This window comes from Salvelinus fontinalis, chromosome 3 (genome assembly GCF_029448725.1).
Source record: "Salvelinus fontinalis isolate EN_2023a chromosome 3, ASM2944872v1, whole genome shotgun sequence".
NCBI lineage: Eukaryota > Metazoa > Chordata > Actinopteri > Salmoniformes > Salmonidae > Salvelinus > Salvelinus fontinalis.
The window spans coordinates 61,738,165-61,762,427 of record NC_074667.1 but is presented as its reverse complement, the minus strand read 5'-3'; the positions used below and the strand labels follow the sequence as shown (position 1 = coordinate 61,762,427).

The 24,263-nt window shown below is 45.9% G+C and overlaps 1 protein-coding gene across 1 annotated transcript; it reads right to left on the bottom strand.

Annotated features, from left to right (window-relative positions):
- Positions 1-1,859: 1,859 nt before the first annotated feature.
- Positions 1,860-19,488, bottom strand: LOC129851283 (ubiquitin-conjugating enzyme E2 J2). The gene is made up of 7 exons (XM_055917711.1): positions 19,106-19,488; positions 14,314-14,354; positions 13,973-14,075; positions 6,525-6,663; positions 4,137-4,217; positions 2,306-3,005; positions 1,860-2,271 (listed from the first exon to the last, which is right to left on the bottom strand). Exons 1-6 carry the CDS (start codon positions 19,234-19,236, stop codon positions 2,715-2,717), a joined length of 786 nt encoding a protein of 261 aa, XP_055773686.1. The 5' UTR covers positions 19,237-19,488; the 3' UTR covers positions 1,860-2,271; positions 2,306-2,714.
- Positions 19,489-24,263: the final 4,775 nt, after the last annotated feature.

Below are 24,263 nucleotides of genomic sequence, written 5' to 3'. Positions count from 1 at the left end.
GAGGGGGTAGCATTTGTAGAACCCTGTCTGTGTACTTGTAGAATCCTTTCTGTGGACTTGTAGAACCATTTCTGTGGACTTGAATGACCCTATCTGTGGACTTGTAGAACCCTATCTGTGGACTTGTAGAACCCTCTCTGTGGACTTGTAGAACTCTTTCTGTGGACTTGTGGAACCCTCTCCGTGGAATTGTAGAACCCTCTCTGTGGACTTGTAGAACCCTCTCTGTGGACTTGTAGAACCCTCTCTGTGGACTTGTTGAACACTCTCTGTGGACTTGTAGAACTCTCTCTGTGGACTTGTAGAACCCTCTCTGTGGACTTGTAGAACCCTCTCTGTGGACTTGTAGAACTCTCTCTGTGGACTTGTAGAACCCTCTCTGTGGACTTGTAGAACCCTCTCTGTGGACTTGTAGAACCCTCTCTGTGGACTTGTAGAACCCTCTCTGTGTACGTGCTTGGTTATTGTAGTATTTATGTACAGAATCATTTCAGTGGAAGCCATAACTCTTATAGATTAGAGACAGTGACAGTTCAATGGAAGAAGTTGTTGAACTTCTCCTTAACCCTTTAATGACTCACTTATCTTACAGTATATGGTATAGCTGTATATTGTGGATGACGTTTGTTATAGTTCATATGGATCCCAGGACTCCATGGAAATGTCAGGTGTTAATGAGTGAGTGGGCTGTCCAGTAGTTTTACCATAGAAATCTGATGACTTGATGGATGAAACACCAATCAGGAGAGTTTCAGGCTGCTGTGTTGTTATTGTTTTAAAGTCACGTGTTTCTAATCAAATCAAGTCACAAGTTCAGTGGAAACCTTGTAAACAACCTCCTAACCAGTCAATTAGAAAACGGCCTCCCTGTTGAAACTTGGAAATAAACCGGATTGATTAGGAATTCACAATTTGTGACGGCTCTACTATTTGTTGAACTGGATATTCCAGGTGATTCACGCCTGTCTATTCACAATGTCAGCTAAGAGCCACACACACACAACAGACACACAAACAAACACAAAGTAAAAAGAACCAACAAACATTTGTTCTTTAAAATCGTCACATAATTAAGCAGGAAATGTGGATGTATCTCCCAAATGAATTCCTATCATTAGAGGGCCAGAACAAGAGACTGAAAGAGCTTTGTCAAAGTCTTCTGATAGTTTCTAATTGTTATTTTTCTGCTTCCTGAAGTAATGAGTAAGCTGCACACTAAAACAACGTGAGCTAAATGACAGTAAATGATGAGTAATTCTGCTAGCCAGGGACGGTAACCAGCTCTACCGTCAGCCCTGTTTGGTAACACAGGGACTTCGTTCCAAATGGAACCCTATTCCCTATATAGTGCACTACTTTAAAGGCAAAGGCTCTGGTCAAAAGGAGTGCACTACATATGGAATAGGGTAGCAATTGGGACACACACAGGGACAACAGAGCTGCCTACTTCTCTGACAGACACCTCAAGGCTACAATCATCAAGAAAAGTAAAATAAACCAAAAAGGAGCCATAAAATATACATATTATACAATGTTTATATATACAGGACTGTTGTCTTCTCATTATGGTCTATATAGACTGTTGTCTCCTCATTAGGGTCTATATAGACTGTTGTCTCCTCATTATGGTCTATATAGACTGTAGTCTCCTCATTATGGTCTATATAGACTGTAGTCTCCTCACTAGGGTCTATATAGACTGTTGTCTCCTCATTATGGTCTATATAGACTGTTGTCTCCTCATTATGGTCTATATAGACTGTTGTCTCCTCATTAGGGTCTATATAGACTGTTGTCTCCTCATTAGGGTCTATATAGACTGTTGTCTCCTCATTATGGTCTATATAGACTGTTGTCTCCTCATTAGCGTCTATATAGACTGTTGTCTCCTCATTAGGGTCTATATAGACTGTTGTCTCCTCATTAGGGTCTATATAGACTGTTGTCTCCTCATTAGGGTCTATATAGACTGTTGTCTAATCATTAGGACCTATATAGACTGTTGTGTTGTTGCTATACTAGTCAGCTAAGTCCATTGGATGTTTAAACATATTGGTCTCTAAATCCCTGTATAACCACAGTTAGGGAGACTCACGAAGCCGAACTGAACTGATTGGCTCATGGGTTGACTGACTGACAACAAACACAACCCAAGACGTGTCAACTCATGTCGCCGTCTGTCTGAAATAGCATGCTATTCCCTGTACAGTATAATATACTATTCAGTCCCTGGTCAAAAGTAGTATACTATATACTGTACTATCCGGGTCCCTGGTCATTAGTAGTATACTGTACTATCCGGTACCTGGTCATTAGTAGTATACTATATACTGTACTAGCCGGTCCCTGGTCATTAGTAGTATACTATATACTGTACTATCTGTGAATTAAGCCTATGGTCAACGTGGCTGCCAAGCCACATTGCTATACAATATAACGTTGCTTTTCACAGAGAATCACCAATCTACCTTAACTTACATTTCTATGGTTCCCTATACAACCCATGAGCCAAGCACTTCCACCTGGTAATGGGTCATAGGCACAGAGAAGATCAACAACCAACCCCGTTCCATTCATTCCCCCCATACCCCCAACTCCTCCCGGTGGGTGGGTGGCCCCCCCCCCCCCCCCCCCGCGCATGTTTAAATCCTCTAATAGTCCTGTAACTGGGCCGAGGGTCAACAGTCCCGTTTTCTTCAGCCCTCTCTCCTCTCTCACTCCTGGGCGATGCTCCGCAGCACGTACTTCACCGTGTAGGCAAACGCCGCGAACCCCACAATCACAAACAGGTTGGCCAAGGCCCCGCCAAGAAGTCCGTGATTCCGATTGGGCTGCTGTTGGCCGGGGGCGAGCATAGCAGGGACCAAGGGGGCATGGCCTCCGTTGAGGGCGGGGATTCCGTAGTTGCCGTGGTGAAAGTCGCCGTTGGGAACCACGTCTGGGAGCGGGAGGGGCTGGGGGCGGGTGCTCAACTCCTTCTGGACCTTCTGCTTCTGCTTGATCTCCTGGAGAGAGGGAGGGAGGGAGAAAAGAGAGAGGGAGGGAGGGAGAAAAGAGAGAGGGAGGGGGAAAAGAGAGAGAGGGAGGGAGGGAGAAAAGAGAGAGGGAGGGAGAAAAGAGAAAGGGAGGGAAAAGAGAGAGGGAGGGAAAAGAGAGAGGGAGGGAGAAAAGAGAGAGGGAGGGAGAAAAGAGAAAGGGAGGGAAAAGAGAGAGGGAGGGAAAAGAGAGAGGGAGGGAGAAAAGAGAGAGGGAGGGAGAAAAGAGAGAGGGAGGGAGAAAAGAGAGAGGGAGGGAGAAAAGAGAGAGGGAGGGAGAAAAGAGAAAGGGAGGGAAAAGAGAGAGGGAGGGAAAAGAGAGAGGGAGGGAGAAAAGAGAGAGGGAGGGAGAAAAGAGAGAGGGAGGGAGAAAAGAGAGAGGGAGGGAGAAAAGAGAGAGGGAGGGAGGGAGAAAAGAGAGAGAGAGGGAGGGAGAGGAGGGAGAGGGAGGGAAAAGAGAGAGGGAGGGAGGGAAAAGAGAGAGGGAGGGAGAGGGAAAAGAGAGAGGGAGGGAGGGAGAAAAGAGAGAGGGAGGGAGAAAAGAGAGAGGGAGGGAGGGAGAAAAGAGAGAGGGAGGGAGGGAGAGGAGGGAGAGGGAGGGAAAAGAGAGAGGGAGGGAGGGAAAAGAGAGAGGGAGGGAGGGAAAAGAGAGAGGGAGGGAGGGAGAAAAGAGAGAGGGAGGGAGGGAGAAAAGAGAGAGGGAGGGAGGGAGAAAAGAGAGAGGGAGGGAGGGAGAAAAGAGAGAGGGAGGGAGAAAAAAAAGAGAGAGAGGGAGGGAGGGAGAAGAGAGAGAAGGAGGGAGAAAAGAGAGAGAGGGAGGGAGGGAGAAAAGAGAGAGAGGGAGGGAGGGAGAAGAGAGAGAAGGAGGGAGAAAAGAGAGAGAGGGAGGGAGGGAGAAAAGAGAGAGAGAGGGAGGGAGAAAAGAGAGAGGGAGGGAGAAAAGAGAGAGGGAGGGAGGAGAGAGAGGGAGGGAAGAGAGAGAGGGAGGGAAGAGAGAGGAGAGGAGGAGAAGGATAGAAGTCAGTCAGTAGATGAAGTCATGATACTAGTTTGTTTGGACATAGTATCTGTGTTTAGTAAATGATTTACAGTCAGACTCACATCGACTGCATCAGGAAACAGTTCACAGAACACCTTGTCCTTCAGGTTAAAGGTCAAGCTCTGGGCAGAGAGCTGTCTTTTCTGGAGGAGATAAACAGAACAAGAAATAGCCAAAGAAGCAACAGCCATTAATCCTAACTATTACATGACTAACAGCTGTCTACACAGTCATTCATCTAATACATGACTAACAGCTGTCTACACAGTCATTCATCTAATACATGACTAACAGCTGTCTACACAGTCATTCATCTAATACATGACTAACAGCTGTCTACACAGTCATTCATCCTAACTAATACATGACTAACAGCTGTCTACAGTCATTCATCCTAACTAATACATGACTAACAGCTGTCTACACAGTCATTCATCCTAACTAATACATGACTAACAGCTGTCTACACAGTCATTCATCCTAACTAATACATGACTAACAGCTGTCTACACAGTCATTCATCCTAACTAATACATGACTAACAGCTGTCTACACAGTCATTCATCCTAACTAATACATGACTAACAGCTGTCTACACAGTCATTCATCCTAACTAATACATGACTAACAGCTGTCTACACAGTCATTCATCTAATACATGACTAACAGCTGTCTACACAGTCATTCATCTAATACATGACTAACAGCTGTCTACACAGTCATTCATCTAATACATGACTAACAGCTGTCTACACAGTCATTCATCCTAACTAATACATGACTAACAGCTGTCTACAGTCATTCATCCTAACTAATACATGACTAACAGCTGTCTACACAGTCATTCATCCTAACTAATACATGACTAACAGCTGTCTACACAGTCATTCATCCTAACTAATACATGACTAACAGCTGTCTACACAGTCATTCATCCTAACTATTACATGACTAACAGCTGTCTACACAGTCATTCATCCTAACTAATACATGACTAACAGCTGTCTACACAGTCATTCATCCTAACTAATACATGACTAACAGCTGTCTACACAGTCATTCATCCTAACTAATACATGACTAACAGCTGTCTACACAGTCATTCATCCTAACTAATACATGACTAACAGCTGTCTACACAGTCATTCATCTAATACATGACTAACAGCTGTCTACACAGTCATTCATCCTAACTAATACATGACTAACAGCTGTCTACACAGTCATTCATCCTAACTAATACATGACTAACAGCTGTCTACACAGTCATTCATCTAATACATGACTAACAGCTGTCTACACAGTCATTCATCCTAACTAATACATGACTAACATTACATTCACATCTGCATTAGAACCTGATTATTTGTCAATAAACAGGACTCTGAGACCATGACCTTTGACCTTCCAACAAGACAACATCTCAGATCTCTCCAGAGATGTTCGTTCGGGTTCAGGTCCGGGCTCTGACTTGTCCCGAAGCTGCGTCGTCTTGGCTGTCTGCTTAGGGTCGTTGTCCTGTTTTGAAGGTGAACCGTCGCCCCAGTCTGATATCCGGAGCAGGTTTTCATCAAGGATCTCTCTGTACTTTGCTCGTTTCATCTTTCCTTTGATCCTGACTACTCTCAAACTCCCTGCTGCTGAAAAACATCCCAACAGCATGATGCTGCCACCACCATACTTCACCGTAGGGCATGACGCTTTGCATTCAGGTCAAAGAGTTCAATCTTGATTTTACCAGACCAGAGAATCTTGTTTCTCATGGTCTGAGAGTCCTTTAGGTGCCTTTTGGCAAACTCCAAGAGGTCTGTAATGTGCCTTTTTACTGAGGAGTGGCTTCCGTCTGGCCACTCTACCATAAAGGCCTGATTGGTGGAGTGCTGCAGAGATGGTTGTCCTTCTGGAAGGTTCTCCCATATCCACAGAGTTTGGCCAGCCAGCTCTAGGAAGAGTCTTGGTGGCTCTAATCCTGTTTCAGAATGATGGAGGCCACTGTGTTCTTGGGGACCTTCAATGCTACAGAAATGTTTTGGTACCCTTCCCCAGATCTGTGCCTCGACACAATCCTGTCTCGGAGCTCTACGGACAATTCCTTGGACCTCATGGCTTGGTTTTTGCTCTGACATGCACTGTCAACTGTGGGACCTTATATAGACAGGTGTGTGCCTTTCCTAATCATGTCCAATCAATTGAATTTACACACAGGTGGACTCCAATCAAGTTGTAGAAACATCAAGGGTGATCAATGGAAACAGGATGCACCTGACTTAAATTTTGATTCTCATAGCAAACGGTCTGAATACTTATGTAAATACAGTATTTCATTTTTTGTTTATAAATGTACAAAAATGTCTAAAAACCTGTTTTCGCTTTGTCATGATGAGGTATTGTGTGTAGATTGAAGAGGATTTTTGAAGTCAGTCATACTAAGGTCAGTTATACCAACTCACAGTGTAGTCAGAGGTCTCGATGCTACCCAGAGTGGGGCCTTTCTCCACCATGAAGCTGAGCAGACCAGTCAGGATGGTGGAAACGGACCAGGCTGGGTTCCACGTGTCCGGGTGGAAATCAGTGATGGACAGACATAACCTGGGGGAAGAGATACAGCGTGACACACTCAGTCAGGAGGGGGAAGGAGACAGACCGTGACACACTCAGTCAGGAGGGGGGAAGAGAGAGACCGCGACACACTCCGTCAGGAGGGGGGAAGAGAGAGACCGCGACACACTCAGCCAGGAGGGGGAAGAGACAGACCGTGACACACTCAGTCAGGAGGGGGAAGAGACAGACCGCGACACACTCCGTCAGGAGGGGGAAGAGACAGACCGCGACACACTCTGTCAGGAGGGGGAAGAGACAGACCGCGACACACTCCGTCAGGAGGGGGAAGAGACAGACCGCGACACACTCTGTCAGGAGGGGGAAGAGACAGACCGCGACACACTCCGTCAGGAGGTGGAAGAGACAGACCGTCCTTGACACACTCAGTCAGGAGGGGGAAGAGACAGACCGCGACACACTCAGTCAGGAGGGGGAAGGAGACAGACCGTGACACACTCAGTCAGGAGGGGGGAAGAGAGAGACCGCGACACACTCAGCCAGGAGGGGGAAGAGACAGACCGTGACACACTCAGTCAGGAGGGGGAAGAGACAGACCGCGACACACTCCGTCAGGAGGGGGAAGAGACAGACCGTGACACACTCCGTCAGGAGGGGGAAGGAGACAGACCGTGACACACTCAGTCAGGAGGGGGAAGAGACAGACCGCGACACACTCAGTCAGGAGGGGGAAGAGACAGACCGCGACACACTCCGTCAGGAGGGGGGAAGAGACAGACCGCGACACACTCCGTCAGGAGGGGGAAGGAGACAGACCGCGACACACTCCGTCAGGAGGGGGAAGAGACAGACCGCGACACACTCCGTCAGGAGGGGGAAGAGACAGACCGTGACACACTCAGTCAGGAGGGGGAAGAGACAGACCGCGACACACTCCGTCAGGAGGTGGAAGAGACAGACCGTCCTTGACACACTCAGTCAGGAGGGGGAAGAGACAGACCGTGACACACTCAGTCAGGAGGGGGAAGAGACAGACCGTGACACACTCAGTCAGGAGGGGGGAAGAGAGAGACCGCGACACACTCAGTCAGGAGGGGGAAGAGACAGACCGTGACACACTCAGTCAGGAGGGGGAAGAGACAGACCGCGACACACTCTGTCAGGAGGGGGAAGAGACAGACCGCGACACACTCAGTCAGGAGGGGGAAGAGACAGACCGCGACACACTCCGTCAGGAGGGGGGAAGAGAGAGACCGCGACACACTCCGTCAGGAGGGGGAAGAGACAGACCGCGACACACTCCGTCAGGAGGGGGAAGAGACAGACCGTGACACACTCAGTCAGGAGGGGGAAGGAGACAGACCGCGACACACTCAGTCAGGAGGGGGAAGAGAGAGACCGCGACACACTCCGTCAGGAGGGGGGAAGAGAGAGACCGCGACACACTCAGCCAGGAGGGGGAAGAGACAGACCGTGACACACTCAGCCAGGAGGGGGAAGAGACAGACCGTGACACACTCAGTCAGGAGGGGGAAGAGACAGACCGTGACACACTCAGTCAGGAGGGGGAAGAGACAGACCGCGACACACTCCGTCAGGAGGTGGAAGAGACAGACCGTCCTTGACACACTCAGTCAGGAGGGGGAAGAGACAGACCGTGACACACTCAGTCAGGAGGGGGAAGAGACAGACCGTGACACACTCAGTCAGGAGGGGGAAGAGACAGACCGTGACACACTCAGTCAGGAGGGGGAAGAGACAGACCGTGACACACTCAGTCAGGAGGGGGAAGAGACAGACCGTGACACACTCAGGAAAAGACAGCAGGAAATGGATGAAATGATTTAACAGAACACAGTTCCATAGTTTGAACCCTGAGACTAAAATACATCCATTTATGATATGTACTTTAGATCCATGGTGAAGTTTTAATGTCACGAGCACAAGAACAGTGAAATGCCTTTCTTTCTGCTCTAAAACCCAACAATGGAGTAAAGGTTGAACAAAAAATATAAGAAAAACACAATAAAGTAAGTAAGTTACACTAAATATACACAAAAGTATGTGGACACGACTTCAAAATGAGTAGATTTGGTTACTCCAGTCACACCCGTTATTGACAGGTGTATAAAATTTAGCAAATTTCTGCCCCGCTAGAGCTGCCCCCCGGTCAACTGTAAGTGATGTTAACGCGGTAGGCCACACAAGCTCGCAGAACGGGACCGCAGTGCGGTAGGCCACACAAGCTCCTAGAACGGAACCGCAGGGCGGTAGGCCACACAAGCTCCCAGAACGGGACCGCAGGGCGGTAGGCCACACAAGCTCCCAGAACGGGACCGCAGTGCGGTAGGCCACACAAGCTCACAGAACGGGACCGCAGAGTGCTGAAGCTCGTGAAAATGATCTGTTCTCAGTTGCTACACTCACTACTGAGTTCCAAACTGCCTCTGGAAACAACGTCAGCACAATCACTGTTCGTCGGGAGCTTCATGAAATGGGTTTCCATGGACGAGCAGCCACACACAAGCCTAAGATCACCATGAGCAATGCAAAGCGTCGGCTGCAGTGGTGTAAAGCTGGGTGCCATTGGACTCTGGAGCAGTGGAAATACGTTCTCTGGAGTGATGAATCAAGCTTCACCATCTGGCAGTCCGACGGATTAATCTGGGTTTGGCAGATGCCAGGAGAACACTACCTGCCCCAATGAAGTGCCAACTGCAAAGTTTGGTGGAGGAGGAATAATGGTCTGGGGCTGACATTCTAGACTATTCTGTGCTTCCAACTTTGTGGCAACAGTTTCCTGTTTCAGCATGACAAGGCCCCCCGTGCACAAAGCGACGTCCATACAGAAATTGTTTGTCGAGATCGGTGTGGAAGAACTTGACTGACCTGCACAGAGCCCTGATCTCAACCCCATCTAACATTCCTTTGGAATGAATTAAAACACCGACTGCGAGCCAGGCCTAATCGCCCAACACCAAACATCTCAAACTGAAAATAATTACAATTCCCTTCTCCCGACTGTCAATCACTGTGCTCCAAAGCACCTCTCACTCACAGCAGGGTTCTCTCAGATATCTTAATTGTTATTAGCTAATGTCCGTCACGTGATCCGGTCCCTTTTCACAGGCATCACAACTCCGAAGTAGGCTACAAGTGAACACAGATACGTCGGGAGTTCAACGGCACGCGTCCTTATTGAATATGTTAGAACCGTCCACACTGACTTTTCGTCAGCCAACAAAAAAGTAAATCAGTAATGAACAGCACTAGCCTGTCAATCTACTATCCCCCATAGTACAAAAGTTGACCTCTGTGCTGTGTGTGTGTACACACACACACACACACACACACACACACACACACACACACACACACACACACACACACACACACACACACACAACCGATCAAAAGTTTTCGAACACCTTCTCATATCTTCTGTATACCTCCCCTACCTTGTCACAACACAACTGATTGGCTCAAACACATTAAGAAGGAAAGAAATTCCACAAATTAACTTTAACAAGACACCTATTAATTGAAATGTATTCCAGGTGACTACCTCATGAAGCTGGTTGAGAGAATGCCAAGTGTGTGCAAAGCTGTCATCAAGGCAAAGGGTGGCTACTTTTGAAGAATCTCAAGCCTATTTTGATTTGTGTAACACTTTTTTAGTTACTACATGATTCCATGTGTTATTTCATAGTTTTGAGGTCTTCACTATTATTCTACAATGTAGAAAAATATTAAAAATAAAACCCTTGAATGAGTAGGTGTGTCCAAACTTTTGACTGGTACTGTATATGTAATTCAAAGTCTCATTAAAAATTGTATTTACATTTTCAGGTGCCTCTGTCATGTCAACATCTGCAGCCAATACGAATAGGCTATCACGTACAGTTTGACGTGTACGGTAGACTAATTATTTACTTACATTGATGGGTACTGACTTATGAAATATCCTTGTTCATGTTACTGAGGGAGAAGGGGGGAATGCAGAAGGTTTACATTCTGTCAGAACATGTTATTGATAGACATCAGGAATCCCACGGAAAAGGAGAAGGGCCACAGTCTGGTTTCAGCTGTTGAGTTGTCATTTGAAAACACTTGTTACACCAGAAGTTAATGGGTATCTGTAGGAGGAATGTATATGGTGAGGGTGAATTAAGGTTGGATATGAGACAGGGGCTCGGAACGTTACTAAGTAAAGGTAAGGCAATCGCGTGGCTGTAGTCACTGATTAAGGTGGAATGGGGTCAGAGGTCACATAAAGGGAACAGTTTATTGCCTACATCACTTAACTTCCTGCAATAAAGATCAAATCCAACTTTATTAGTCACATCCGCCAAATACAATCAAGTGTAGACTTTACCGTGAAAAGCTTACTTACAAGCCCTTAACCAACAGTGCAGTTCAAGAAGAAGAAAATATTTACCAAGTTGACTAAAATAAAAAGTAATAATAAAAAGTAACACAATAAGAATAACAATAATGAGGTTATATACAGGGGGCACCGGTACCGAGTCAGTGTGCAGGGGTACAGGCTAGTTGAGGTAATCTGTACATGTAGGTGGGGGGGAAGTGACTATGCATAGATAATAAACAGCGAGTAGCAGCAGTGCACAAAATGGAGGAGGGGGGGGGGCTCAATGTAAATTGTCCGGTGGCCATTTTTATGAATTGTTCAGCAGTCTAATGGCTTGGGGGTAGAAGCTGTTGAGGAGCCTTTTGGTCCTAGACTTGGCGCTCCGGTACCGCTTCCCGTGCGGTAGCAGAGAAAACAGTCCATAACTTGGGTGACTGGAGTCTTTGACAATTATATGGGCTTTCCTCTGAAACCGCCTATTATATAGGTCCTGGATGGCAGGAAGCTTGGCCCCAGTGATGTACTGGGCCATTCACACTACCCTCTGTAGTGCCTTACGGTCAGATGCCGAGCAGTTGCCATACCAGGCGGTGATGCAACCGGTCAGGATGCTCTCGGTGGTGCAGCTGTAGAACCTTTTGAAGATCAGGGGGCCCACGCCAAATCTTTTCAGTCTCCCGAGGGGAAATAGGTTTTGTCGTGCCCTCTTCACGACTGTCTTGGTGTGTTAGGACCATTCTAGTTTGTTGGTGATGTGGACGCCAAGAAACTTAAACTCTCGACCTGCTCCACTTCAGCCCTGTCGATGTTAATGGGGGCCTGTTAGGCCCTCCTTTTCCTATAGTCCACGATCAGCTCCTTTGTCTTGATCACGTTGAGGGAGAGGTTGTTGTCCTGGCACCACACTGCCAGTTCTCTGACCTCCTCCCTATAGGCCGTCTCATCGTTGTCGGTGCGAACTCTCTTGGTAGATAGTGTGGTCTACAGCTTATCATAATGTACTCTACCTCAGGCGAGCAATACCTCGAGACTTCTTTAATATTATACATCGCGCACCAGCTGTTATTGACATATAGACACACACCCCCCACCCCTCGTCTTACCAGAGGTAGCGTCTCTGTTCTGCCGGTGCATAGAAAATTTCTCTGTGAAACATAAGATGTTACAGTTTTTAATGTCCCGTTGGCAGGATCATCTTAATAGTAGGTCATCGATTTTATTTTCTAACGATTGCACGTTAGCAAGAAGAATGGAAGGCATTGGGAGTTTGTTCGCTCGCCTACGGATTCTCAGAAGGATCCCCAATCTGCGTCCCCTTTTCCGGCGTCTTTTCATTACACAAAAGGATCTGGGCCTGTTCCGGTGAAAGCAGGATATCCTTCTCGTCGGACTCGATAAAGGAAAAAGTTTCTTCCAGTCCGCGGTGAGTAATCGCTTTTATGATCCTAAGAGACGGCAGCAGCAACATTATGTACAAAACAAGTTTAAAAAATAAGTCACAAACGGGAAAAAAATTATTTAAAAAATTGCACAATTGGTTGGGAGAATGTAAAACATCAGCCATGTTGTTCGGCACCATCTTTCTAAAGATGGAATGTTTATAGAAAAGGAGCGAGTCACAGATGACCATTTCTCAACAGAGCGAGTCACGGATACCTTCTTGTTTGAGCTTCTACATGTAAACAGGAAGCAGGAGTATGGATCTGATTTGCAGAATGAGGGACGAGGGACTGCCTTGTATGCTTTTTTTGTGGGTAGAGTAACCGTGGTCTAGGATTTTATCGCCCCCTAGTGGTGAAGGAAGTTGGGCATCACGTTTCTTAATGACGAGGAATTAAAATGGCCGGCAACCAGATCAGCAGACTCCGGGTGCAAGTTTTCCTGCTTGTTTATAGCCTCGTACAGTTGGTTAAGTGCCATCTTGTTATTTTTCTTGTCCCGGAGGTGGAATTTATACAACAGTCATAATAACAGATGTAAACTCCCTCGGGAGGTAGAAGGGTCGGCATTTGACCATCAGGTATTCCCGAGACGGGTGAACAATAGGTCGACACTGTGTGATTGGCTGGGGACTAGCCAATGGGTCGACACTTCCACTAAGCACACCATTTGTTGTTGATGAAGAGGGAAACCACTTCCCCTCTCGATTTCACTCCATTCAGTCCTGTCCGCTCGATGAGAATCCATCGACTTACATAGCCATTTGAGGGTATCTTGTCCAAAAAAAGCAGAGAATATTGCAGTTACAGTTGGTAGCAAATCCAAAGTCGGAGGTCATGCATCTTATTATCAAGTGACTGGCCAATAGAATGGAAGGTAGAGGTGGGCTGGTTCTCCCTTTGCCAAAACCTCACCAGAACTCTTCCTCTCTTGTCTCTGTTACGCCGGCGTTTCCTCTTGGACGCCCCGAACATTGAGGAATTACATAACGAGCCGAAAGGGCTGATCGCTCGAAGCCGAAAGTCAGGTAAGTAACTGCCGATCTTGACATTCAAAAGTTATTGTTGGTTATAAAATATAGCAGCTAGATTATGAAAATAATGTAAAAATAATGCAAAAATAATATTAAAATAATGTAAAAATAATGTAAAAATGATATTAAAATAATGTAAAAATAATGTAAAAATAATGTATAAATAATATGATAAAAATGTAAAAATAATATGAAAATAATGTAAAAATAATTTAAAAATAATATGAAAATAATGTTAAAATAATGTTAAAATAATGTTAAAATAATGTTAAAATAATGTTAAAAATATGAAAATAATGTAAAAATAATATGAAAATAATGTAAAAATAATGTGAAATAATGTGAAAATAATGTGACAATAACGTGAAAATAAAACACCAAAAGAATCATAAAAAGCTAAGTTGGGTTGGCACTCACAAAACAGTGGCCATTCATTACGGCGCCATCTTCTACTACTACTGTACGTTCACATGCATTCTGGGTCGTTTGATTCTTACCTAGTGTTACACTTAAATCTCCCGTTTGGTGTGGTCATGTAGATGCTGGGTGGTTTAAAGGGGAAGTCCCGAGGGAATATTAATTTGCCATGATAATATCCCCCTGTGGAACAAAAAGACCAAGACATTCAATCACTTAAAAACGGACAACCTAGTATAAAAACAATATTGTTGAAAATTAATCCATCATTCTGAAAATCGAAGCAAATCAAAAAGGAAACATTCTGAATAATTTAGTCAGACACAGAATTAAAGGACAATATCCCACCGGTTAGTACGGGATCATTTAAAAGTGATATTATTCAGAGAACTGAGAACTTATGTAAAGTGAAATTATTTACCTTCGTATGGGGTCTTCTCAGGACCTCGAACAACATAGTGCCTGGAGATAGAGGGAAGAAAAAGCACTTCATGGAAAACACAGTTGAGTACCACTTTAGGAACACAACCATGACTGATTTAGTTAACAAATATATGTCTACTATTCATTCACACTATAAAGATCCTGTTACAATTCAAGACATTTATTTTTCCATAGAATTTTTTTCTCTCCATTTTTCCATGCATCGGGTGCATCTCAATAGTGAAGTAGCTTCCTCGCATCCTCCTCCTCCTGGTCTCCTTTCCTTCGTTTACACTGAAGAACTGGTACAAGTACATTCACAGAATGAAATCGCCATCATCCAGTTTTCACCTATCTTCTGTTTTCAGATCAGTGCAGATGAAGGTGACGAGGTGAGGAAGCCGCTCATCACAACAAATGGCCCGTATTCAAAAATCAACTCAGAGTAGGAGTGCTGATTATTGGATCAGATGTGCCCTTTAAGATCATAATGAATAAGATAACATGGACAGGAGGACCTGATCCTAGCGCAGCACCCATACTCTAATACCCTATCAATATATGTGTTTGTGAGAGTGAGTGGAGAGAGAGTGTGTGTGTGTGTGTGTGTGAGTGAGTGGAGAGAGAGTGTGTGTGAGTGTTATTGGAGAGAGAGAGAGTGTGTGAGTGTTATTGGAGAGAGAGAGAGAGAGTGTGGGTGTTATTGGAGAGAGAGAGAGAAAGAGTGTGGGTGTTATTGGAGAGAGAGAGAGAAAGAGTGTGGGTGTTATTGGAGAGAGAGAGAGAAAGAGTGTGGGTGTTATTGGAGAGAGAGAGAGAAAGAGTGTGGGTGTTATTGGAGAGAGAGAGAGAGAGTGTGGGTGTTATTGGAGAGAGAGAGAGAAAGAGTGTGGGTGTTATTGGAGAGAGAGAGAGAAAGAGTGTGGGTGTTATTGGAGAGAGAGAGAGAGAGTGTGTGAGTGTTATTGGAGAGAGAGAGAGAGAGAGAGTGTGGGTGTTATTGGAGAGAGAGAGAGAAAGAGTGTGGGTGTTATTGGAGAGAGAGAGAGAGAGTGTGGGTGTTATTGGAGAGAGAGAGAGAGAGAGAAAGAGTGTGGGTGTTATTGGAGAGAGAGTGAGAAAGAGTGTGTGTGTTATTGGAGAGAGAGAAAGAGTGTGAGTGTTATTGGAGAGAGAGAGAGAGTGTGAGTGTTATTGGAGAGAGAGAGAGAGTGTGAGTGTTATTGGAGAGAGAGAGAGAGTGTGAGTGTTATTGGAGAGAGAGAGAGAGAGAGAGTGTGGGTGTTATTGGAGAGAGAGAGAGAGAGTGTGGGTGTTATTGGAGAGAGAGAAAGAGTGTGAGTGTTATTGGAGAGAGAGAGAGAGAGAGTGTGAGTGTTATTGGAGAGAGAGAGAGAGTGGGTGTTATTGGAGAGAGAGAAAGAGTGTGAGTGTTATTGGAGAGAGAGAGAGAGTGAGTGTTATTGGAGAGAGAGAGAGAGTGTGAGTGTTATTGGAGAGAGAGAGAGAGAGAGTGTGAGTGTTATTGGAGAGAGTGTGAGTGTTATTGGAGAGAGAGAGAAAGTGTGAGTGTTATTGGAGAGAGAGAGAGAGTGTGAGTGTTATTGGAGAGAGAGAGAGAGTGTGAGTGAGTGGAGAGAGAGCGTGAGTGAGTAGAGAGAGAGTGAGTGAGTAGAGAGAGAGTGAGTGAGTGGAGAGAGAGAGAGAGCGTGTGAGTGAGTAGAGAGAGAGAGAGTGTGAGTGAGTGGAGAGAGAGTGAGTGTGAGTGAGTGGAGAGAGAGAGTGAGTGAGTGGAGAGAGAGTGAGATAGAGAGTGAGTGAGAGAGAGAGAGAGTGAGTGAGTGGAGAGAGAGAGAGAGAGTGTGTGAGTGGAGAGAGAGAGAGAGAGTGTGTGAGTGGAGAGAGAGAGAGTGTGAGTGAGTGGAGAGAGAGAGAGAGAGTGAGTGAGTGGAGAGAGAGAGAGAGAGTGAGTGCGTGGAGAGAGAGAGTGAGAGAGTGGAGAGAGAGAGAGAGTGTGAGTGAGTGGAGAGAGAGCGTGAGTGAGTAGAGAGAGAGAGAGAGTGAGTGAGTAGAGAGAGAGAGTGAGTGAGTAGAGAGAGAGAGAAAGTGTGAGTGTTATTGGAGAGAGAGAGTGTGAGTGTTATTGGAGAGAGAGAGAGAGTGTGAGTGAGTGGAGAGAGAGCGTGAGTGAGTAGAGAGAGAGAGTGAGTGAGTGGAGAGAGAGAGAGAGCGTGTGAGTGAGTAGAGAGAGAGAGAGTGTGAGTGAGTGGAGAGAGAGAGAGTGAGTGAGTGGAGAGAGAGTGAGTGAGTGAGTGGAGAGAGAGTGAGATAGAGAGTGAGTGGAGAGAGAGAGAGAGAGAGTGTGTGAGTGGAGAGAGAGAGAGAGAGTGTGTGAGTGGAGAGAGAGAGAGTGTGTGAGTGGAGAGAGAGAGAGAGAGTGTGTGAGTGAGTGGAGAGAGAGAGTGTGTGAGTGAGTGGAGAGAGAGAGAGAGTGTGAGTGAGTGGAGAGAGAGAGAGAGAGTGAGTGAGTGGAGAGAGAGAGAGAGTGAGTGAGTGGAGAGAGAGAGAGAGAGAGAGAGTGCGTGGAGAGAGAGAGTGAGAGAGTGGAGAGAGAGAGAGTGTGAGTGAGTGGAGAGAGGGCGTGAGTGAGTAGAGAGAGAGAGTGAGTGAGTAGAGAGAGAGAGTGAGTGAGTAGAGAGAGAGAGTGAGTGAGTGGAGAGAGAGAGAGAGCGTGTGAGTGAGTGGAGAGAGAGAGAGTGTGAGAGAGAGAGAGTGAGTGGAGAGAGAGAGAGTGTGAGAGAGAGAGAGAGAGTGAGTGGAGAGAGAGAGTGAGTGAGTGGAGAGAGAGAGTGAGTGAGTGGAGAGAGAGTGAGAGAGTGAGTGGAGAGAGAGAGAGAGTGAGTGAGTGGAGAGAGAGAGAGAGAGTGTGAGTGAGTGGAGAGAGAGAGAGAGTGTGTGAGTGAGTGGAGAGAGAGAGAGAGAGAGTGGAGAGAGAGAGAGAGAGTGAGTGAGTGGAGAGAGAGAGAGTGCGTGGAGAGAGAGAGTGAGAGAGTGGAGAGAGAGAGAGTGTGAGTGAGTGAGTGAGTGAGTGAGAGAGAGAGAGAGTGAGTGAGTGAGTGAGTGAGAGAGTGAGTGGAGAGAGAGAGAGAGAGAGAGTGTGTGAGTGAGTGGAGAGAGAGAGAGAGAGTGTGTGAGTGAGTGGAGAGAGAGAGAGAGTGTGAGTGAGTGGAGAGAGAGAGAGTGAGTGGAGAGAGAGAGAGTGAGTGAGTGGAGAGAGAGAGAGAGAGAGTGAGTGAGAGAGAGAGTGAGAGAGAGTGAGTGAGTGAGTGAGTGGAGAGAGAGAGAGAGTGTGTGAGTGAGTGGAGAGAGAGAAAGAGAGAGAGAGTGTGAGTGAGTGGAGAGAGAGAGTGAGTGGAGAGAGAGAGTGAGTGAGTGGAGAGAGAGAGAGAGAGAGAGTGTGTGAGTGGAGAGAGAGAGAGAGAGAGAGTGTGTGAGTGGAGAGAGAGAGAGAGAGAGTGTGAGTGAGTGGAGAGAGAGAAAGAGAGAGAGAGTGTGAGTGAGTGGAGAGAGAGAGTGAGTGGAGAGAGAGAGTGAGTGAGTGGAGAGAGAGAGAGAGAGAGAGTGTGTGAGTGGAGAGAGAGAGAGAGAGAGAGAGTGTGTGAGTGGAGAGAGAGAGAGAGAGAGAGTGTGTGAGTGGAGAGAGAGAGAGTGTGTGAGTGGAGAGAGAGTGTGAGTGAGTGGAGAGAGAGTGTGAGTGAGTGGAGAGAGAGAGAGAGAGAGGGTGAGTGAGTGGAGAGAGAGAGAGAGAGTGTGAGTGAGTGGAGAGAGAGAAAGAGAGAGAGAGTGTGAGTGAGTGGAGAGAGAGAGTGAGTGGAGAGAGAGAGTGAGTGAGTGGAGAGAGAGAGAGAGAGAGAGTGTGTGAGTGGAGAGAGAGAGAGAGAGAGAGAGTGTGTGAGTGGAGAGAGAGAGAGAGAGAGTGTGTGAGTGGAGAGAGAGAGAGTGTGTGAGTGGAGAGAGAGTGTGAGTGAGTGGAGAGAGAGTGTGAGTGAGTGAGTGGAGAGAGAGAGAGAGAGAGGGTGAGTGAGTGGAGAGAGTGTGAGTGAGTGGAGAGAGAGAGAGAGAGTGTGAGTGAGTGGAGAGAGAGAGAGAGAGAGTGTGAGTGAGTGGAGAGAGAGAGAGAGAGAGTGTGAGTGAGTGGAGAGAGAGAGTGAGTGAGTGGAGAGAGAGAGTGAATGAGAGAGAGAGTGTGAGTGAGTGGAGTGAGTAGAGAGAGAGTGGAGAGAGAAAGTGTGAGTGGAGAGCAAGAGTGAGTGGAGAGAGAGTGTGAGTGGAGAGAGAGAGAGAGAGAGAGAGTGGAGAGAGAGAGAGAGAGAGAGAGTGGAGAGAGAGTGTGATTGGAGAGAGAGAGTGGAGACAGAGAGAGTGGAGAGAGAGAGAGAGTGGAGAGAGAGTGGAGAGAGAGAGTGGAGAGAGAGAGTGGAGAGAGAGTGGAGAGAGAGAGAGAGTGTGAGTGAGTGGAGAGAGAGAGTGTGAGTGAGTGGAGAGAGAGTGTGAGTGAGTGAATGAGAGAGAGTGTGAGTGAGTGGAGTGAGTAGAGAGAGAGTGGAGAGAGAAAGTGTGAGTGGAGAGCTAGAGTGAGTGGAGAGAGAGAGTGGAGAGAGAGTGTGATTGGAGAGAGTGTGATTGGAGAGAGAGAGTGGAGAGAGAGAGAGAGTGGAGAGAGAGTGGAGAGAGAGAGTGAGTGGAGAGAGTGAGTGGAGAGAGAGAGTGAGTGGAGAGAGAACTCTTACCATTGCAGGATGTTGGATGGTAGGGGTTCAGCACAGATGTAAGGCACAGGGTCTTTCTTTATCCTGAGGTAGTCCTGTTTTAGTCTCTGGGTGGCTGTGGTCGGTACCCTCTTATTCCCGTTGCTGTTCATCTGAGACGACAGACCAGTCCAGACAGACCGTTAGATAACAGGCACCACACATATTGTTAATTAGAAACTACAGTATATCACCCAATTATCTTTACAAAGATTAGACAGTGGTAATGTTTTTCTTTGTGTCAAGGACATAAAGATACTAACTCACACCTAATTATGAGCGGGTGCCACGATCGTAACAAGCAGGTGTCAAAGTTCATGTTATGGATAACAAAATCTGCCAATATATTTTATGTCAAGTAAGCAAAACAAATGTCACTTCTCAAATGTTGGCGTAGCCGGGTGATCAATAAGGGTCCAGTGAGAGGCGATTCAGACAGCTAGCAGGCCGGGGATAGCAAGCTAGCAGAAGGGCCTTGGAGGGACATCTCGACGGAGGAAAGTCCGTTTTAGCCTCCCCGTGCGGTGACGTCGATTAACCAGTCGTGATGGATTAGTAGGGTTCCGAGTAGCAGAGGGTTCCAAGTCCAATTGTCAAAATAGGTATAATGGCCCAAGAAATTGTCCGGTGGATCTATACAGCTAACAGTCCAATATCCTCTAGACAGCTAGCGGGCCGCGGAGAGCAGCTAGTGGGCCGCAGATGGGCATTCAGGGGACGTCGCGATGTAGAGGCCAGTTGAGTACCCCCTCGAGCAGATTACGTCGTAGTCCAGTCGTGAAGGGTCGGCGGGGTTCCGTGCCACATACCTGCAGTAGAAGGGGTCCGGGTATTGTAGCCCAGGAGTGGCTGATGGGCCTGTTTAGCTAGCTGGGAGATAGGGCCTAGCATGGGCTAACTCCAGGTACATTTTTTTATTTTAACTTTATTTAACTAGGCAAGTCAGTTAAGAACAAATTCTTATTTTCAATGGTGGCCTCGGAATAGTGGGTTAACTGCCTTGTTCAAGAGCAGAACGACAGATTTGTACCTTGTCAGCTCGGGATTTCGAACTTGCAACCTTTCGGTTACTAGCCCAACACTCTAACCACTAGGCTAGGCTACCCTGTCGCTTGCTTCGGGACCGACGTTAGCAATGATTAGTCACTCGGATGGCAGCTAGCTATCTGCGATGGTCCAGAGCTTGCAGTAGGAATCCAAGTTTGTGGAGAGAAAATAGGTCCGGTATGCTCTGGTTTGAGTCGCGTTGTACAAACTGGCGAGAGCTTTTCAAGCTAAAGGTTAGCTAGTAGCTAGTGAGCTGGCAAGCTTCTGTTGGGGGATTCTGGTTCCGAGATAAATTAAAATACATTGAAGGTCCCCAAGAACACAGTGGCCTCCATCATTCTTAAATGGAAGAAGTTTGAACTACCAAGACTCTTCCTAGAGCTTGCCACCAGGCCAAACTGAGCAATCGGGGGGGAAGGACCTTGGTCAGGGAGGTGACCAAGAACCCAATGGTCACTGACAGAGCTCTAGAGTTCCTCTGTGGATATGGGAGAACCTTCCAGATGGACAACCATCTCTGCAGCACTCCACCAAATCAGGCCTTTATGGTAGAACGGAAAGACAGAAGCCACTCCACAGTAAAAGGCACATGACAGACCTCTTGGAGTTTGCCAAAAGGCACCTAAAGGACTCTCAGACCATGAGAAACAAGATTCTCTGGTCTGGTAAAATCAAGATTGTACTCTTTGACCTGAATGCCAAGCGTCACACCCTACGGTGAAGTATGGTGGTGGCAGCATCATGCTGTTGGGATGTTTTTCAGCAGCAGGGAGTGGGAGAGTAGTCAGGATCGAGGGAAACATGAACGGACAAAAGTACAGAGAGATCTTTGATGAAAACCTGGTCCAGAGCGATCAGGACCTCAGACTAGCGTGAAGGTTCACCTTCTAACAGGACACGGACCATAAGCACACAGCCAAGACAATACAGGTTTGGCTTTGGGACAAGTATCTGAATGTCCTTGAGTGGCCCAATCAGAGCCTGGATTGAACCCGATAGAACAGGGGTGTCAAACTCATTCCACGGAGGGCCTAGTGTCTGCAGGTTTTTGGTTTTTCCTTTCAATAAAGCCCTAGACAACCAGGTGTGGGGAGTTCCTAACTAATTAGTGATGTTAATTCATCAATCAAGTACAAGGGAGGAGCGAAAACCCGCAGACACTCGGCCCCCCGTGGAATGAGTTTGACACCTGTGCGATAGAACATCTCTGGAGAAACCTGAAAACAGCTGTGCAGCAACATTCCTTATCCAACCTGACAGAGCTGAAGAGGATCTGCAGAGAAGAATGGAGAAACTCCCAAGTTTGTAGAGTCCTAGCCAAGAACACTCAAGGCTGTAATTGCAGCCAAAGGTACTACAACAAAGTAGTGATCAAAGGCTCTGAATACTTATGTAAATGTGATATTTACGGTTTTTATTTTTAATAAATTTGCTAAAATTTAGAAAATCATGTTTTTACTTTGTTATTATGGGGTATTGTGTGTACATGGGTGAGTATACTATATATAATCCATTTTAGAATAAGGCTGTAACGTAACAAAATGTGGAAAAAGTCAAGTGGTCTGAATTCTTTCTGAACGCACTCTATAGACTGACTCCTCATTAGGGTCTATATAGACTGTTGTCTCCTCATTATGGTCTATATAGACTGTTGTCTCCGCATTAGGGCCTATATAGACTGTTGTCTCCTCATTATGGCCTATATAGACTGTTGTCTCCTCATTAGGGTCTATATAGACTGTTGTCTCCTCACTAGGGTCTATATAGACTGTCTCCTCACTAGGGTCTATATAGACTGTTGTCTCCTCATTATGGTCTATATAGACTGTTGTCTCCTCACTAGGGTCTATATAGACTGTCTCCTCATTATGGTCTATATAGACTGTTGTCTCCTCACTAGGGCCTATATAGACTGTTGTCTCCTCATTAGGGTCTATATAGACTGTTGTCCCCTCATTAGGGTCTATATAGACTGTTGTCTCCTCATTAGGGTCTATATAGACTTTAATCTCCTCACTAGGGTCTATATAGACTGTTGTCTCCTCATTAGGGTCTATATAGACTTTAATCTCCTCACTAGGGTCTATATAGACTGTTGTCTCCTCATTAGGGTCTATATAGACTGTTGTCTCCTCACTATGGTCTATATAGACTGTTGTCTCCTCATTAGGGTCTATATAGACTGTTGTCTCCTCATTAGGGTCTATATAGACTGTTGTCTCCTCATTAGGGTCTATATAGACTGTCTCCTCACTATGGTCTATATAGACTGTTGTCTCCTCATTATGGCCTATACAGACTGTTGTCTCCTCACTAGGGTCTATATAGACTGTTGTCTAATCATTAGGACCTATATAGACTTGTCTCCTCATTATGGTCTATATAGACTGTTGTCTCCTCATTAGGGTCTATATAGACTGTTGTCTCCTCAATAGGGTCTATATAGACTGTTGTCTCCTCATTATGGTCTATATAGACTGTCTCCTCACTATGGTCTATATAGACTGTTGTCTCCTCATTAGGGTCTATATAGACTGTTGTCTCCTCAATAGGGTCTATATAGACTGTTGTCTCCTCATTATGGTCTATATAGACTGTCTCCTCATTATGGCCTATATAGACTGTTGTCTCCTCATTAGGGTCTATATAGACTGTTGTCTCCTCATTATGGTCTATATAGACTGTCTCCTCACTATGGTCTATATAGACTGTTGGCTCCTCACTATGGTCTATATAGACTGTTGTCTCCTCACTAGGGTCTATATAGACTGTTGTCTCCTCATTATGGCCTATACAGACTGTTGTCTCCTCACTAGGGTCTATATAGACTGTTGTCTAATCATTAGGACCTATATAGACTTGTCTCCTCATTATGGTCTATATAGACTGTTGTCTCCTCATTAGGGTCTATATAGACTGCTGTCTCCTCATTAGGGTCTATATGGACTGTTGTCTCCTCATTAGGGTCTATATAGACTGTTGTCTCCTCATTATGGTCTATATAGACTGTTGTCTCCTCATTAGGGTCTATATAGACTGTTGTCTCCTCATTAGGGTCTATACAGACTGTTGTCTCCTCATTAGGGTCTATATAGACTATTGTCTCCTCATTAGGGTCTATATAGACTGTCTCCTCACTATGGTCTATATAGACTGTTGTCTCCTCATTATGGCCTATACAGACTGTTGTCTCCTCACTAGGGTCTATATAGACTGTTGTCTAATCATTAGGACCTATATAGACTTGTCTCCTCATTATGGTCTATATAGACTGTTGTCTCCTCATTAGGGTCTATATAGACTGTTGTCTCCTCACTAGGGTCTATATAGACTGTCTCCTCATTAGGGTCTATATAGACTGCTGTCTCCTCATTATGGTCTATATAGACTGTTGTCTCCTCATTAGGGTCTATATAGACTGTTGTCTCCTTATTATGGTCTATATAGACTGTTTCTCCTCATTAGGGTCTATATAGACTGTTGTCTCCTCATTAGGGTCTATATAGACTGTTGTCTCCTCATTAGGGTCTATATAGACTGTTGTCTCCTCATTAGGGTCTATATAGACTGTTGTCTCCTCATTATGGTCTATATAGACTGTCTCCTCACTAGGGTCTATATAGACTGTTATCTAATCATTAGGACCTATATAGACTGTTCTGTTGTTGCTATACTAGTCAGCTAAGTCCATTGGATGTTTAAACATATTGGTCTCTAAATCCCTGTGTAACCACAGTTAGGGAGACTCACGAAGCCGAACTGAACTGATTGGCTCATGGGTTGACTGACTGACAACAAACACAACCCAAGACGTGTCAACTCATGTCGCCGTCTGTCTGAAATGGCATTCTATTCCCTGTACAGTATAATGTACTATTCAGTCCCTGGTCATTAGTAGTATACTATATAATGTACTAGCCGGTCCCTGGTCATTAGTAGTATACTATATACTGCACTAGCCGGTCCCTGGTCATTAGTAGTATACTATATACTGTACTATCTGGGCCCTGGTCATTAGTAGCATACTATATACTGTACTATCTGTCCCTGGTCATTAGTAGTATACTATATAAGGAATAGGGGCCATTTCAGA